Below are 16629 nucleotides of genomic sequence, written 5' to 3' on the forward strand. Positions count from 1 at the left end.
AGTTTAAATCATTATCTCATTCACTTTGAAATATATAAGCCTTAGAAACTTTGAGACAAGAGCTTTTCCTCCCCCTCACCTGCTTAGGACCCACAATCTCTCCTACAAAGATAGCCTTACTTGTCTTAGGACAGGGTTGCCAGGTTGAAGGCAAGGCTTGGCATTTCTCATTTCACATTAGACTGTATTCCTTCTTTAAAAAAAAAAATTATTTATTTTTGGCTGCTTCAGGTCTTAGTTGCAGCACACGGGATCTTCCGTTGTGGTGTACGGGCTTCTCTCTAGTTGTGGCACGTGGGCTCCAGAGCACGTGGGCTCAGTAGTTGCAGCGCTCAGGCTGAGTTGCCCCGTGGCATATGGGATCTTAGTTCCCTGACCAGGGATCGAACCCGCGTCCCCTGCATTGGAAGGCGAATTCGTAACCACTGGACCATCAGGGAAGTCCCTGTATTCCTTCTTAGTAAAGCAGTGATCTGGGTCCGTCGAGCAACCCCTACTTCCCAAGGCAACTAACTCATCTGTGAATGACTCAGACAAAATAAAAGTGCCAAACCGCCCCATGAATATCAAGCCAGACAGCCAGGGTCTGCCACTTAAATTTACTTACTTTACCTACATTCAGATGACTGGAACTGGAAACCTCAGTGGACATGATAATACTGATCTTGCAGGGTTGTCATAAAAGTTAACGTATCTGGAATATACTAGCTCTTCAGAGGTATTATAATTATTGAAAAACAAAGTAGAATATACTGAAGCTTTACAATAGACTGACCTTCAGAAAAGAAGGGCTCATTATAAAAAGTCATTTAAATATTCTGCTAACTAGACACCTGCGAACATAATCCTACATATCTGCCTTATACACATTGTTTATTACTTCATAGCCAACAGTGCCGGCCCAGAATTTATGTCATTAAATTTTTGCTCTCTCTGAGTCTGCCTGGAAGCTCTGAATTTACAGGATTCAAGCAATTAGCAGAATGTCATTATGATCGTTTTTTCAAGTGGGCAGGGAGTGGCTTTAAGAGGCCAGTGACATGGAAAGCTTTCTTCACCCCCTTTTTTTAAGTCCACATATCTAAATTGAGATCACTTGAAATGAGTCCTGCTACACTGGGCATTTAGCCTGAAAAGAAACACCCTGGGGAATTTGTAGCCTGGCTGGACTCACATGATGCATAATGCACGAGATTCTCCCTTCTCAAATTGGCATCACAAATTGGCATGGCTATTTGCATAAATGCATACGTTTTATTCCATAGTATTCTGCCTGAGTTGGGGAAAATTGAAACCCAGGACCCTGGTCAAAAAATGGAAGGAGTGTTGCTTTGGGACTTGAAAGCTTCAAGCTCAGGATCTGCTCCTTTACTGGAATTGGAGTCGGATCAGCTGAGATGAGATAATGCATTTGAAAGGGCTCCGTAAACTGTAAAGTGCTGTGCAAGCACTGTAAGGTATGATTAGTTAGCATTCTACTGTCATTAATCCTGGCTGAACATTGCTGTCTGTAGCCAGCAGTGCAAGTCACGACTTCATTCTAAGCACAACTCATATGATCCCTTTATTTAGTAACCAAAATACTTCTCTTTCTCCTACTTCCATAGTAATGATAATGCCTTATTTTTTGTATGATGTTCTGCTTTCCGAACTGTTCCTGGCCGTGTCCTTTGTTTAATGAATAGTGCAGTGATTAAGAACAGGACCTCTGGAGCCAGACTCCCTGGGTTTCAATTTTAACTTCAGCAGAGTGGCACTTTGAGCTTGGGCAAATTTCTTCACCTAATCTCAGTTTCCACTCTATAAAATGGGGACGCTAATCACACTACCATTGCAAGGCTAGTATTAAGGTTAAACAAATTAACACTAGAAGGAATTCTGGCACGTGGTGGGCGCTCGATAATAGTTAACCACCTTCTTTGTCATCATCAGTGTGCTTTTTAAATCATGCGTTTTCGAAGAGATTAATTCAATGGCCTATCATTTCCCACTGACCATCCTTTATGGCCACAGTCAACCAATGCCAGTTGGTTCTTGCCAGACTTGTTGGCTAAGGATGCAGGGAGGAGAAAGAGCATGGTCCAGGAGTGGCCAAGCAGGAGACCAAGAGCCGGAGTGCAACTCAAAGGGCAGAATTTTGTATTTTAAGAAATAACTTTATTCAGAGAGCAAAGCACCACCCACCACCTCTAAATTCCACGACTGAAACTTCTATTGAGAATAGTGGTCAGCAGGGAGAAGGAGTTTTCTGGACATGACTAATGATGGTTTGATTTTCCCGAAAGTCAGGAGTGAGGGCCTGCTGTTCTGTTAGGCTGACGGGCCTCCTCTGCAGCAGTACAGGGTAAGCAACAGACAGCAGGCCACCTGGTCAGCCAGAGTAGACAGCGTTTCCCTGCTTGTATGACTCTCAGCCAGGCTAATTCCTCCTGTCTTCATTTCTGAGACGACCTGTCCCATGACCATGAAGAGTTTACCCTTAATCCTCCTTCAGAAATCGGATACAAAGTAGGTGAACTTCCTTTAGAAGTCAAGATGCTTTATCTACTCACCATCTCTATGAACTGAGAAGATAATAAATGATATTTGTAAAGTTTTAATATTTCATTATGACTTAGAAGCAAGGCTGATCTTATGAGTAGGGGGGAGGAGTTTGTTTGAATATCAGAAAGGTGCCATCGACTGCATTCCCACCCTACCCACCCCCAACAAGAACAAAAAACAAAGCATAAAAAGTCCTAATATTCCACCATTAAATTGCATTCCTCTTTAAATTCTAAAGAATTTTAAAGTTTGGTGCCTTCAAGATTTCCTTGAAAATGAAAATAGCCCTAAGTAAGCATTTTGGCAAAATGTCTTCATAGGATTTACTTGACAGCTAGCATATGACAAAGCAGAAGAGCTGGGCGGTGGAGAGTCATGGGGGTAAAAGACCGAAGAAAAGGTTGCTGGTGGGAGGGTGCAGGGCACGATAAGCTTTCGTGCCTGAGTCCATCCTGTCCATGGTCATAAGCTATTCCAGATGTTTCAGGTTAGCTCAGCTCTGCAGAAAGACCATCCTTACACTTTGCAGTCTGGGACACATCCCAGGTGTGCTGTCACATAGCTGCATTCATTAGCGTTCCTCCAGATCAGTTTCTTGGTAGCTCAACTTTTTTCCCTGTCAGTCAAAATAAACCGAGTACCTATTGGGTACATTATTAATGTGCCAGAGGAAAAATAATAACAAAATGCTTCTTACTTTTCCCAACTTCATGAAAAGAATTTGGATTGTCACTTTCAGAGCCATTTAGGATCCTGCCTTTCTGACGCTGATGGGGCCCTGCAAGTTAAATGAATTTTTTAGTATTGCTAGTAGCTGACTAAATTCCAGGTTTTGAAACCCACCCTAACCCTGCTGCAACTCTGGACTAAAATAGTAAACAGATGTCATCTGGACTAATGATATTGAGAAGACCTTTCACTAACAAGACAGTTGGCTGCCTGGAGATGGGGATTTAAAAACTGTTTTGGTCTGATCACATGTGGAGTTCCGTTTAATTTTGCTTTATCAGTCAAAAGCAATTAAGTGATGAGAAAGAAGCTGTTCGAGATATTATCCTTCGCAAAGAAAATCCTTTCCTGATCCACCGACACAGCAGAGATTCAGAATCAGAAGATGAGGTCGCACGTCGACTGCCGGACCTTGAGAAAGATGACTTTGCCGCCAGGAGAGCTAGGATGAACCAGACCAGGCCAGTGGTGCCACTGCATCAACTCCTCTATGGGCCTTACCGAAAAAAAGAAGCAGAGAAATCAGATGGCAGCAAGCAACCCTCAAAGGGAATCTCAGAAAAGAAAAGTCTAGAACATAAAAGGTGTGCTCTGTGTGTGTGTGTCTGTGAAGGAGAGAGAGAATATAGTTCGGCAAAGGTGATTTGTATTAAAGCTCCCCATTCCTCTGTTTCCTGCCCTAATTACATATAATCAGTAATGATGGTTTATTTTAAAGTGGAGCCCCAGGTATCCAGTCTCTCCTAAGTTCAGATGGCAGGGAGTAGAGTGGTCCTGTCCAAGATAGGGCTGAATTCACCAAATAAATATGGAGCTCAAGTGTGCAGATGTGCTGTATGTGGGCACATCACCACATATGGGTGCTGGTGTCAGAGACGGGCGCTATTGGCATAAATAGACATGTGCTATTCCTGATCAGGGAACAGCCACCTCTCAAGGTTGCTCCAGTCCATCCATAGCAGGCAGAAATCATAGTTATTCCTTAGCTATGAGCCCTTCTATCTTATTAGCACCTTTGAGATATGGGGGGAAAATGAGGCTTGCTGTTTCTTCCCTCACACCAACACGATCACCTAGACATCTGACGATGGAGATTTCTCATTAAAAAGTCCTCAAATATATAATATAACACACTTCTATTTGTTCTGTCATAGAAATTATTTTTAAGTGAGTTTCCTTCTCCCGACTTTTCTCCCATCTTCTTAATTAGGGAAAGGAAAGCTTAATGAAATGGAATTTGGCCAGCGATTTTTATCCTGAGAGGGATATGGATTCATTCAAGCCATCAGCCTGCTAAGTTTCAGTGTACAGAGTTCATCATTCTTGTATTTTTCCTTACCTCAGAATCAGAGTTCGCATCTTTATTATTTAATTGCCATATTTTGGCCTATCACTTAAGAGGTTTGTAATCCATTGAACTAAGAATATAAATATCTGAACTGTGTTTTACACAATTGAAGTGGTTCTTTGGGCAGAGTCATTGAGATCAGTGAAGCAGTTAGTGTTTTCTATTGTTTGATTTAGGAAGCACCAGGTACAAAACACATGAAAGATCTCTGGACACAGAACAGGGATTTGAGCATAGAAGACCCGGCACATTTTTTTATAGGACACATTCTAGCTTCAGGAGGCTCTTGGTCTTTGCAGTCCTTGTTGGCATGCCTTGTAACAAACCGTTCTCATAGGGCCTTGCGGGAGGGATCAGTTGTTGCCAGTGAAACAAAGACTTCTGGATAACTGAGTAGCATCAAGGCATATTGATGCGGATCAGCAACTTGAGTTAGGAAAAGGAGTAGCTTTTGTACCTCCCTTTTTTCCTTTCTCCTGCATGCAATTTTAATTCCTGATATTTCCAGCCCCATTTGTCTGTTGTCACCTGACTCTGTGTTTGGGGACACAGCCCACGATCTCTCTAGAGAGCTTCAAAGAACTGATGAAAAAAAGAGGGCTCCCTGGAGGCTCTTTGCTATGCCCTCCTTGATCCCCTTCCCCAAACTAAAAGTAAATAGAAAATTCTGTCGCCTTCCTATTTGCATAGGCTCTGTAAATACACCAAGTCATCCAGGTAAAAAGAGAATGGTTTTCTGGCTTGGAAGATTTATTTTGAAAAAAAATGAATAGCCCTATTTATGTATATTTCTGAAATTTTCTATCTCAAGAAACATATTTAGTTAGAAACTGACTTTTAATGTGACATAATGTTTATGCATATAGATGCCACAACTTTGGTTTAAATTATGATATTGTCAACATTAGGCATCTAAAGCTCACTTCTTAGGAAAACAATTGAAAATCTCAGATTTAGCATTAATAAAGGTGAACAGTTATTGACACCAGAAACAAATGGGTATTGCCTCTGTGGATCCAGGTAAAGAGGATGCCCTCTCTGTTCTTCAGGTTTACGTTAGCCAAACCTAATTAATGCTATCAGGAGGCAGAGACTGAGTTTGAACATTGAAAGTTTCTATTCAGCCTTGACTTAATCATACTTTCTGGCAGTATGAAGGTTTATGGTTGAGGTGTTCAATATGTGAACAATGTTCCAACTATCTCCAAACTAATTCTAGAATTTGGATCACGCAGAGCTCATTACTAACACTTTACTGCTGCAGTAAAAGACGTTCCAAGAAGGCTCAGGGATTCAGTCAGAAAACTTGAATTCATTACAGTAACTTGAATAGTGTGGGAATTGGGCATCATTACTGTCAAACTGAAATCTCATTACCATTCTTAATAGTCTTTCAGCGAGCCCTGGCTTCTCTTCCTAAACTAAACTAGAGTCTGTCATCTGGTGGAAAAACTCTGTCTCTTTACAGTGTCAAAAGGGTAGCATAGACAAAAGTAATCAAGGCTGCAATTGATTCCATATTTCTGCGAAAGGGAGAGGTGCTTCCATCATTCCATTCTGTCTTCAGCCTCTGAATTTCCATGCTTGACATTCTGTTTGTCTGCTCCCCTTCCTGGAACCTGATTTTTCCAATAACGTGGGGGCCTGGATCAAATTGACAGAAACCAAGGCCAAACGGAAGAGGTGAAGTCGAGGGTGACCTGTATTGTGCGGGCTCAGGAGAGTGAACCTGCGGAAGAGGGGCTCAGGCAGGTGCCGGATCTTCACAAGGATGACCTGGCGCAGCGCAGAATTCAGGGCAGGCTTGGCCCTCACCGCGAGGCTCCGAGCTTTGTCACGGTCGCCAATATAACAGAAGCCGACCGGGAGACGTGGGAGAGGCTGAAAGTGTCAGGAAAGACGAGGTGTGTCATGTTTTCCCCTGGATTTCTCCTAACAGTGGTATCATTTAACTTTGAAGGAATCACTTATCCTTCTATCATTTTTTATTTTCATGGCCAGAAAAAATCCCTCAAAACTCAAAGCGTATTCTGCATGAGTTGAAACTTGTTAATACTAAAAATTACAAGCCACAAGGACAGGAAACATCCTCTTTAATTCAACTGATTTATTGTGAATGCTTATTTTGATAGGCTCATTTACGTGTAAGGAATTTAAACTTGACTTTTAAATAATTTTAATTATTTCATCGTACCCAAGGTTTTCTTATGCCATCATTTATGATGTTAAGAAAGCTACAGAAACTTAAAGTGCTATTTACCTAGGCAAGACAATGATCATTTCTTCATTTGATTGATTAATGGAAAAGCAATTCTGCTTTAGACATGGAAGTATATTTCATACATCCAGTGTTTTTTCAAAACTCTTCATTGATTTTACTCACCTTAGAAACCTTTGGAACTTATTTCCGGTTCTGACTAGGGATGGAGATGTGGAGCACACGCGTGCCCCTGAGCCTTCACCAGAAATTAAAGCAGAAACTGCTATCCGTGATGACTTTGCCAGCCGCAAGGCAAGGGCTTATAAGAAAGCTTCCAGCCCTAGGCAGAAGTTCGTGCACTTCGGACCAGTGACAGAGATAGATCAGCAGACATGGAAGCGGCTCAGCATTGGCAGGGCTGGGCCGAAGGAGGATGCAGAGGAAGTCATCAGTCACAGCCGCAAGATTCAGACGTACTCTGTGTCCCCTGCCTTGGCGGCCATGTCCAGTTTACAGGAAGACCACAGGCTTAATCCACAAAATGACTGCAGGTACTTTTTGCCATTACATGTGCAAGGAGATCTGCATGGGAATCACTGCTGCTTTTAAAGAGTTTGCTGAAGCACATTAAAGAAACCGCCAGAGATGACATAGTTTTAACAGCCTCTTTTGCTGGTTAGCAGAGAAGTAATGTCAGTAGATTTCCCCGCGGGGAAACGTGTGTGAAGTTAAATGACAGACATCCATTTTGATTCTGTTGTCACCAGAATCACTGCCTGGGAATGCCAATAATTTTGGCAAATGATTCATCTTCCCTTGGCTGCATTAAGCAGTATTTTATTTGTTGGCAATACTGAACAAACTAGATGGAATGTTTTTATGATACCCTTCATGTTTCTCCTAAAGATACATTGATAAAAATCTGGGTTATCTATACCCTCCCTCTTTCTTATCCCACGAGGGAGAAAAAAGTTGTGATTAGTGTCATTAAGTTCAGATTTTGGACATCTAAGTAGACACACAAAAAAGTAAACATCTCTCCCCCGCCACAGCTCCCGCCCAGTTTTTTAAATTATATAACAGAACATGAGTAGAAAAAGACTCTTCTTTTGAGGGTTCCTATGAGTCAGGAGTTTCCTTGGATGAATCAATCACCATCCAAATTTGTGAGGCGTCACCTGGGAAAAGACCTTGTAGAGCTGTCATCAGTCCTCATCCTCACTGGAGGCCTTCCAGCTGTGAACTCCCAAGCCCCCTGTTGGGGATTTGGTTCCACGGGCTGGTCTTTCTTCCATTAAGCAGGTATAGGGCATTTCTAAAGTTCTGGATTCTCCGTGCGCTAGGTGTGCTTGGGGAAACTTAGAGATCAGAGTCCACTCTGCACCCCCCCCGCCCCGCTGTCTATGCAGGGCCCAGCAAACATTTATTTACTAAAAATTTGCTTTGCCATCTCCGTGTGAATTGCCTTCCTCCCCTCTGAGGTCCCAAACCACTACCCACACGTCCTCTTTTGTCTTTAGCTGAAGATGGTACTTAAGGTGAGGGTTTCAGCCATTTTGGTAAGCTACTCAGTTTTCCTGGGTCTCTTCCAGGTATACGTGTTATCAAAATTTGTTTGAGTTTCTGTTAAAAAATAAGAAGAAGAAGATTCTGGATTCTCCCAGGAAACTCCACTCCACATGCATGGTGGGAGCAAAGCAGAGCCCTCCACGGCAGGAGCAAATGCTCAGGACAGTCTCCCCCGTGCCTTGTTCGTGATATCCAAAGCACACAGTGGATGGTCCATGACATAGAGAGGGGTTTCTTTGGTTCCATACTGTGGGTGACACCCTAGAGGCTGTCAATAGAAATAACCCTGGTGCATCAGAAATGCCCTGCTGGGGTTTCAGAGGCTGATGGGGGTGGGGGGTGGGAGGGGTGGGACTAAGAAATTAGTAAGGAATGCATCCTTGGGTCCTTGACTACTAAGGGGCCATCACTCAGCCCCATGGTGGCAGAGTCGGGCTAGCCTTCTTTGACTTTCTCAGGCCCATATTCTATTATCTCATTCTGAGTATGTCATCCTTACTAACCGGCTTCTGGAATAGCAACCGAACTTTCTCTCTTAACCTTTCAGTCTCAGTGACTTTCACTGTCTCCTTTCCTAACTCTTTTCCCTCTTCCCTCTTGCTGCCAATGCTACTTGATCATCGACAGAATAGTGACGTCTGGTGTAGATGACCGTTGTAAGAGGGTCTGCCGGCTGGCTGTGGTGCCGGAGTCCCAGGAAGAGCATAGCTGCAGTTTAGGTGAGTGCCCGAGGAGGACAGAGAAAGGTGAGGACGTGAAGGCTGACAGGTGGGCCCAAGGCCTCTGGTGGGAATTCTTTCCTAGTAGTAAAGCTGTCCCGTCTGGCTTTAGTTACCTGCAAACAGCGGCCGCAGGATGGCAAAGAAGCGACTGAAGGAGTTGTTCAAAGAGGTTCTGAGACGGTGCCAAAGGCTGAAAGATCCGAGGAGAGCGGCCAGCCACTGTGAGCGCCTCGCCCGCTTTCCAGGGTGCGCTGCCTCTGCTGTTTGTGGCTGCTGGGTCCCCCCAAAACAGCTTAAAGCCACAGTATGCGCTTGATGACTGATGTGGCGTGGAGCCCCTTAAAGGGATGCGCCCATCCCAGGGTCAGAGCTCTGCTTTCAGTGCCCTTCCTGGGTAGAGACTTTAGACCTTGCATGTGGTTGGGTGCTGGCCAAATTTCATTCTCAGGAATCATGAACACCAGAAAGGGAAACCCATTCCCGTGTAAGTATCAGCTGCATGATGGAGGTCCACGGTATTAATCCTCAGTTGCTGTGTGTGCTGCTGCCTCTGTGATCACTGGCTTCTTCCGTCTTGAGTTAATGCCAAGCGAGTGATGCTACTGAAAACATCTTTAGCAGTAAGTGCCCTTTGACTGGCTGGACTGATGTGCCCTAGTTCATGTCCTCTGACCTCTGAATGGGAGGCCTCAGAGAGAGAAGAGAAGTCAGAGAAGATGACAGCTCCTGCCTGGAGTGGCAGTGGACTGAAAGGCCCAAGAAAATTGTATGATTCACAAAAAGATGATGTGATGGCCAGGAGAACTGGGATATCTCTTAGACACATTGGATCCAAGCTAAACCAGTTCTGTCCAGTTCCATTTGCAAAGCAACGCATTGTGGAGGAATCTGCCAAGGGTCCACCAATAAAAGATAAGAGGTCAGAAGATTATCCTAAGCTGTTTTGACTTTGTTTCTCCAGTCTGAGCCTTGATACATGCTTTGAATGTGTCATTAATGCTTTATGGTTTATCAGCGCCACTTACCTGCTATTGCTAGCAGAAATGAAATGGCCTAGTCTGCCAAGATGTTTTTTTTCTTTTTTTGCATGTGAGCAGGTGTGGAAAGAATAGTTCAGTTGTGAATTGTCCTATTAAACATTCTTTCTGACTCTCATTTTGTGGGCAGCCTAAATGGGAAACTCTTTTATTTCTTCCTAGCTCACATAGGAGCCATCGGGTAAAGGAGTTGAACTTCTTTCTGACCTACTTGATTTCATTCTGATTCCAGGAGGGTCTTCAGGTCCAAAGAAGATATATACTACTTATAAAATTAGTTTAATTTAATTTTAACATTCGCAAAGAGTGCTTTCTAGAGGTAGGATTTCCATTCCGTGCTCTGACTTGATTTAAAATGAAGGTAGGGAATATGTTAAAAAGGTAATCAACAAGGACCTACTGTATAGCACAGGGAACTCAATACTCTGTAATAACCTATATGGGAAAAGAATCTGAAAAAGAATGGATATATGTATATGTATAACTGAATCACTTTGCTGTACACCTGAAACTAACACAGCATTATAAATCAACTATACTCCAATGTAAAATACAAATTTAAAAAAGTAAAATGAAAGTAGGGAAATGGTAATCCAGGGGGGTTCATGGTCTGGTTTCAGGTCCTATATGTTGAAGCTTCTGTTGCTATTTAGTAAGAGTGATAGACTTTTGTGAAAAGTGTGGTCTGCCTGGTCAGTGCAGGGCACAGGAGTAAGGAGTGTGTGGCATAATTAAAGCTCCACTGTAAAACAGGAAGTGATGAAGTTCTGCTTCACAAAGGGCCTTGATAGTAGTGGGACAGAGGGTAGAGTGGGGAGCAAAGAAAATCTTAAGTAATCCCCCAATTTTAAGATTAAGATCCTAGCCATCGTTACCATCTGGATTTAATGTATGTTTTACATTCTTCTGAATCATAATACTACCATAGGAGAGCCTTATTGTAACACTGGTTTCAGGGGGCAGGAGTAGTAGCCGTGCTCCACTTTATAACTGTTACCCTTTCAAAGTGCCTCTGCTTCCTCCAGCGTACCTTCTCCTGGGAATTCACAGGTAGGTTGAATGGCTGTTGGCTCCGATTCACAAATGGGAAGTCTGATGTAGAGAGAAGTTACACCTGGATCACACCTGGATCCCAGCAGGTGAGGGCAGGTTAGTGAGAGAGGGACAGCCTTGCCCACCACGCTCACTCTCTCCCCAGATGCCCTGATGTGGTGCCGGACCCTGCATCCATGGGCTGCCGGAGAGCAGTTAGCATGAAAGGAGAGAAGGAAGTGAGGCCTATAGGCTGCCTACTAGAACATTCTAGGTGGCCCATTTACTCACTTCTCACACAGCCTTTGAGACTAAGCAGTTTCTTTTGTATCCTACAATAAGGAACCGAGGCCCTGGTCTCACACAGCTGGTAATCACAGATCCAAGATCCAAACCCACCTCTGTCCGAAGGGGGAGCCGCCGTTCCACGCCAGCGTATTACCTACCAGGCTACCAGAGGAAACTGTGGCGGTCTGACGACCTCCCTGTCACTTGTATCTGTCCATCTATCTGGGATTCGGGAAGAGACCTCTTTATATTCACATGGGACTGAATGGCTGGTTTGAGCATAAGGAGATATCGTGAGATTAACTCTGTGACGTAACTGTGTGATTGAGCAAAGCACACACCTTGGGAATTCATGTTTCCTTTCAGCAAGTACTTACTGAGTAATTGCTATGTGTAAAACGCTGTGCTGGGTGCTGGGGGATAATCTGAAATGAGCAGTAAATCCATTTTCCCTCTCACTTCAGATGAAGCTTATGCTAGTTCACAACATTGCTAATCATTATCCCGAAGTGCTTTACTAGTGCTGAAAGTTACATAAACACAATCAGTAGGTGAATAGAGTATTCTTTTTGTCTTTCTAAATACCGCCACCATCGCAATTAAACTTTATTGAATGCTTTTTTTCTTTTGTAAGATGCTTATACCAACTGTGATTTGTCTGGCCAATTTTGTACTTGATAGTCTGTGGACTGACCTACTTTGCATTTTTTTAAAAAAAATCTCTTTGTTAGTGATTTTTTAAACTCATCTTTACTTTTCTATTTTCCATAGGACAACTGGGAAAATCATTTGAAGCCCAAACTCTAATTATCTTCTCCCTAACAGCAGAGGCAATTCTGATGAAATTTGTGCCCTCTTAAAGCTAATAAATTAGTCTCAGGGGAAATTTCTTAAACCCATATGTATATAGAAAACAGATAAATGAAGGTCATCTTCAGAGACTGCACCATTCTTTTCAATTTCCAGAGCATCCAATACGTACTTATTGAGGGCCTAGTCTGGTCACTGTTCAGAGAACCCCAAAAGAAAAAAATGGAGCTTATGTTGCAGTGTTAATCTATATTTGTTGGCAGAGCTGTCCACGAAATGCTGTTAAGTGTTTTGTGTAGAAGCAATTTAAATTTAAATATATCCTGCATGCAACAACATAGCTGAACCTCATAAAGGAAATGTGCTAAGGAAGCCAAACTCAGAAGAGTCCATGCTGTATAAGTCCATTTATATAGCACAAAACTCAACACTAATCTGTGGTTTGTGAAAATTCATCAGGGTGTGTGTGTACGGTCTGTGCACTTTCTATATGTATATCTTACTTCAGTAAAACATGAATCAAAATATTCCAGTAGACACAGAAATACATACCAACCGTTCATTGATCATTCCTAGATTAGCCATCCATTAAGAATAACTTCTCTCCTCGTTTCCATAGATAATTTAGAAAACACTATATTTGAATGTCTATTCTAGTAGGCCTGTTAATTAACTGGGAAACATTTTACCGGGGCTTCAGAATTAGCACTGTTAATTCTGGGTAGAATTAACACTGATGATGCACTCTTTCTTGCTGTGAAGGAATCCATCTGCCTCCATGCAGTGATGGTTTTGGAAAATTGAGGGTATTAATTTAACCTTTAGCACCTCCTGAAACTACTCCCCAGAGAAACAGAAAATGGGTCTCACTTCTGGAAGAGAGACATTCACAAACACTTTCCTCTTCTTGATTTTGGCCATTCCAACAGAAACTTTGGGTTTTTAGCTAGTGTCGTTGCCTTCGCTGTGCATAAAAATAATTATTAATGAATCAGACTGTTGTAGAATGACGAAGGTATCAGAGAGAAGGGTGTATGTGTGTGTCCACCCATGTGCTTTGGAGTGTTTTCTCTAAGATCATTGGAAGAGATCTTTAGAAATTACTCTTTTCCCTATAAATTGTTATAAACTGAACACAGGATCAGGTAACTTTTGCTGAAAACCCGCACATTTAATTTATTGGACTGAAAGCAGGACATTTTTTCTTTACTCAAAAAATTCTTTGTCCGCCATCAGAATGCATGAATGAACAGCCTTTCAGGGCATAGGTAAGAGCCTTCTCTTAATATTCTCCTTTGCTGAAAGAGTCATTTGTGGGAGCTGCTTTTTTTAAATGTGCTTAAAATAGGCCCTCATAATGTTCTAGTTTTTATTTTCTAATTTGACCTTTTTCTTTGTTTTATCAGACGCATTAAAACTTAAAATGCGTATATCGAAGAAGGTACAACTTTGTAGATCTAAATAATCAGAAGAATATAAAAGATTGTTTTAAAAAAACGTCATTATTTTTTAAGTTGTGGAGTATCATCCACGTCTGGTTTTGATTAAAGCTGCCAGTTTTCTAGGAATTGTGGTTTTTGTCAAATGCATGCGGAAGGCACTGATTGGGGTTCTGGTTGGAGTTCTGGTTTGCTTTCAGAAAACTGCAGAAACGCTCTTTGATGTTATTTGTGCAAATGCATTAACACATCAGGGAAAGGGTCAGTAAGTGTGTGCTTCTATGCTGGGTGTCCGTTACAGCCCATTACTCTGCACCGAAAGGCAAAGAACAGTTCAGCTGTTTGTGAACCATCTTAATACATGTTTGGGTTTTTCTAAGCTGCCTTCTCTAAACATTGTGGGTTGCACCTAAGCCTTTTTGTGTTTATATTGAACAGATTCTTTCTTTGTGGGTAGCATGGGGATTTTTTTTCATTTCTCCTCTGGGTTTTACTACACATTTTGCATTCTTCAGAAATGTCAAGACTTTGCTTTCATTTTCAGCAGTTAATGAATATTACTAATTGTATAATGACACTTCTCTTCCAGTATGATCAGCAAAAAAGGTTTGGCACACATACATTTCACTTGTAGTTTTTATTTCCAGTGCGGTTACAGCATTAACCTTCGTCTTACCAATCCTCTAATTTTGTATTTGGTCTTATAGATACGGACCGAGAACTCCTGTGTCTGATGACGCAGAGTAAGTTGTCTTGTATTTGTAGGAATACATTAATTACTAGCATAAACTGCATGCTTCCAGTACTCACCACTAATTGAAATGCAATTAATGTAACAGTGGATTGAAGAGCTAACTGACTCTTCTCTGCAGCCTCAGAGAAGCACTTGAAGTTGGAATGCAGAGCATATGTTCTGTGCAGGAGAGATGAATGAAAAAACCACTGAAGCATGATTCTAATATGCAGCTGTGCTTAAAAGTTTACTTTTTATAGACAGAGCATGTGTAGTTTGTTCTTGTTAGCGTTCGGACGTTGGAACCCCTTCTGCACCACGGAATTGTTAAAAGGCTTTTCTGTGCTTTGCATTGAATTCTTGATATGTAAAGGCTTAGCCATGAAGTGGTCATTCTCGTAGCTACATTTTTTTTAAGCTAAGAAAATAAATCCTAAGCCACGAATGATAGCTTCAGAAGCCCAGGTTCCTCCCAGGTTGGAATAATATAAACTGTGGGATGCTTGAGACCAAAACGTTGGGATTTCGTTCAAGTTCCGTGGCATAGTCGGGGGTCAAAATGTACAACATGACTTAGGCTGCCTCTCCTTGGTTTCCGCTCCTCTCAGAGATGCATTTCCCATCCCCGGCCTAACATCCAAATTTGAAAAGAATCCACTCTCTCCCGTTTGTGACCACATTAACTCCATTTCAAAAATGGATTTCTCATAGGCAGAGCCTTCTGAAACTGATATCCAAGGCAGAAGTTTTCTTTGCAGAACGCTCAGATTTAAGAAACATGATTAATATCTCATTCCAACAACAGCGGCCCACTAAGCCTGATGCCTGCCCTCTGGGAGAGGGATTTTGTGGCCTAGTGGGAATCTGGGCCATCATAAGAGTGGACCCTAGTATTCCCTCTGCCTGTCTTCCTGGCCTGATCCATACTTTCAAGTCACCGAGTGAGGAATCTAAATAACAGTGTAGAACAGACAAATATCATTTCCACCAATGACAACGAGATCAGGCCACAATTTACTGTTTTTGAATTGTGCTTCTTCCATGTTTGTGTTCAAGAGGTCAGCTTAGTCAGCACTGGTAGCTCGAAGCTGTCTGACTCGTGTGCCAAGGGTATCGGTTTCCGATGTGTGATGCACAATTGCTCTGTGGCCTGACACATGGAACATTCATGTCTCAAAACCAAATTCAGCCGGAGCTTGACTGACTGCATGAAGCTAAGTAGTCTATAAAATTGAGCCCTGGTTGTTGCTTTTAAAATCTACAGTGGCAGTATTTAACATTCACTGAAAAGAGGGTTATATAAGATTGATAGGCAAAACACTTCTTTGATTTGGTTAGCAAAAGCATTTTGATAGAATGGATTTACTCTTTTTTTTTTTTTTTTTTTTTTAACGGTACGCGGGCTTCTCACTGTTGTGGCCTCTCCTGTTGCGGAGCACAGGCTCCGGACGCGCAGGCTCAGAGGCCATGGCTCACGGGCCCAGCCGCTGCGCGGCATGTGGGATCTTCCTGGGCCGGGGCATGAACCCGTGTCCCCTGCATCGGCAGGCGGACTCTCAACCACTGCGCCACCAGGGAAGCCCTGGATTTACTCTTCATCATTGCAAAGTTGTTGTGCAATTTGCCTAATACAGATCTCTAAAAAACCCTAAAACCTGAAAGAAAAGAAGCTACATTAAAGAGCTTTTGAATTTTACCTGTACCTGAATATGGAACCTCACCCTCAGGAGAACTTAATGATTTTTTTTAAAAGGGGTGGGAGTGGGGACTCCTCTAAATTTACCAAAAAAGCAGCCTTATGGGCCAGGGTGAGTATACAGAGCTTCTTTTCCAAAGGTCTTATCTAGGAACATCCAAAGGGCTGAATTTCTTTCTTGGAGTAGACATAATTTATATGAAACCATGTGGGGAACAAAAAGAAAAGTTTATGTCAGGGTTTTGTTTTTTTTTTTAAACAGAAATTCATAATATATTTTGTTCATTCCCCCACTATCTCCCTTTTTCAAAATCTTTAAGGACAACTATTGGCACAGACTCTATTTGTTCATAATTGACACATTCTTAAAATGCAACCCAATCAAAAAAAGATGTGCCCTTTAAGGAGAATGCAGGTCAGGGGCAGACCTACCACACAGGCAAACAGAAATTTCCACGCCCTGGCAAGCCACGAATGGCTCC

At 42.3% G+C, this 16629-nt stretch overlaps 1 protein-coding gene across 9 annotated transcripts in view; it reads left to right on the forward strand.

Moving 5' to 3' along the window:
* The window catches only part of LIMCH1 (LIM and calponin homology domains 1), a 343577-nt gene that overhangs the window by 262177 nt on the left and 64771 nt on the right, over nucleotides 1-16629 (forward strand). For 5 of the 9 annotated variants that reach the window (XM_032633006.1, XM_032633009.1, XM_032633007.1 and 2 more), the window contains exon 9: nucleotides 14426-14461. The exons of 3 other annotated variants lie outside the window; for them this stretch is intronic. In XM_032633006.1, the coding sequence (XP_032488897.1) occupies nucleotides 14426-14461 (36 nt within the window). Of the gene's footprint in view, nucleotides 1-3554; nucleotides 3858-6282; nucleotides 6526-7042; nucleotides 7373-9017; nucleotides 9137-9221; nucleotides 9334-9770; nucleotides 10032-14425; nucleotides 14462-16629 lie in introns of all 9 variants that reach the window. One more of the 9 variants, XM_032633005.1, reaches the window with a different exon arrangement.

The sequence above is a fragment of the Phocoena sinus genome, chromosome 5 (genome assembly GCF_008692025.1).
Source record: "Phocoena sinus isolate mPhoSin1 chromosome 5, mPhoSin1.pri, whole genome shotgun sequence".
NCBI lineage: Eukaryota > Metazoa > Chordata > Mammalia > Artiodactyla > Phocoenidae > Phocoena > Phocoena sinus.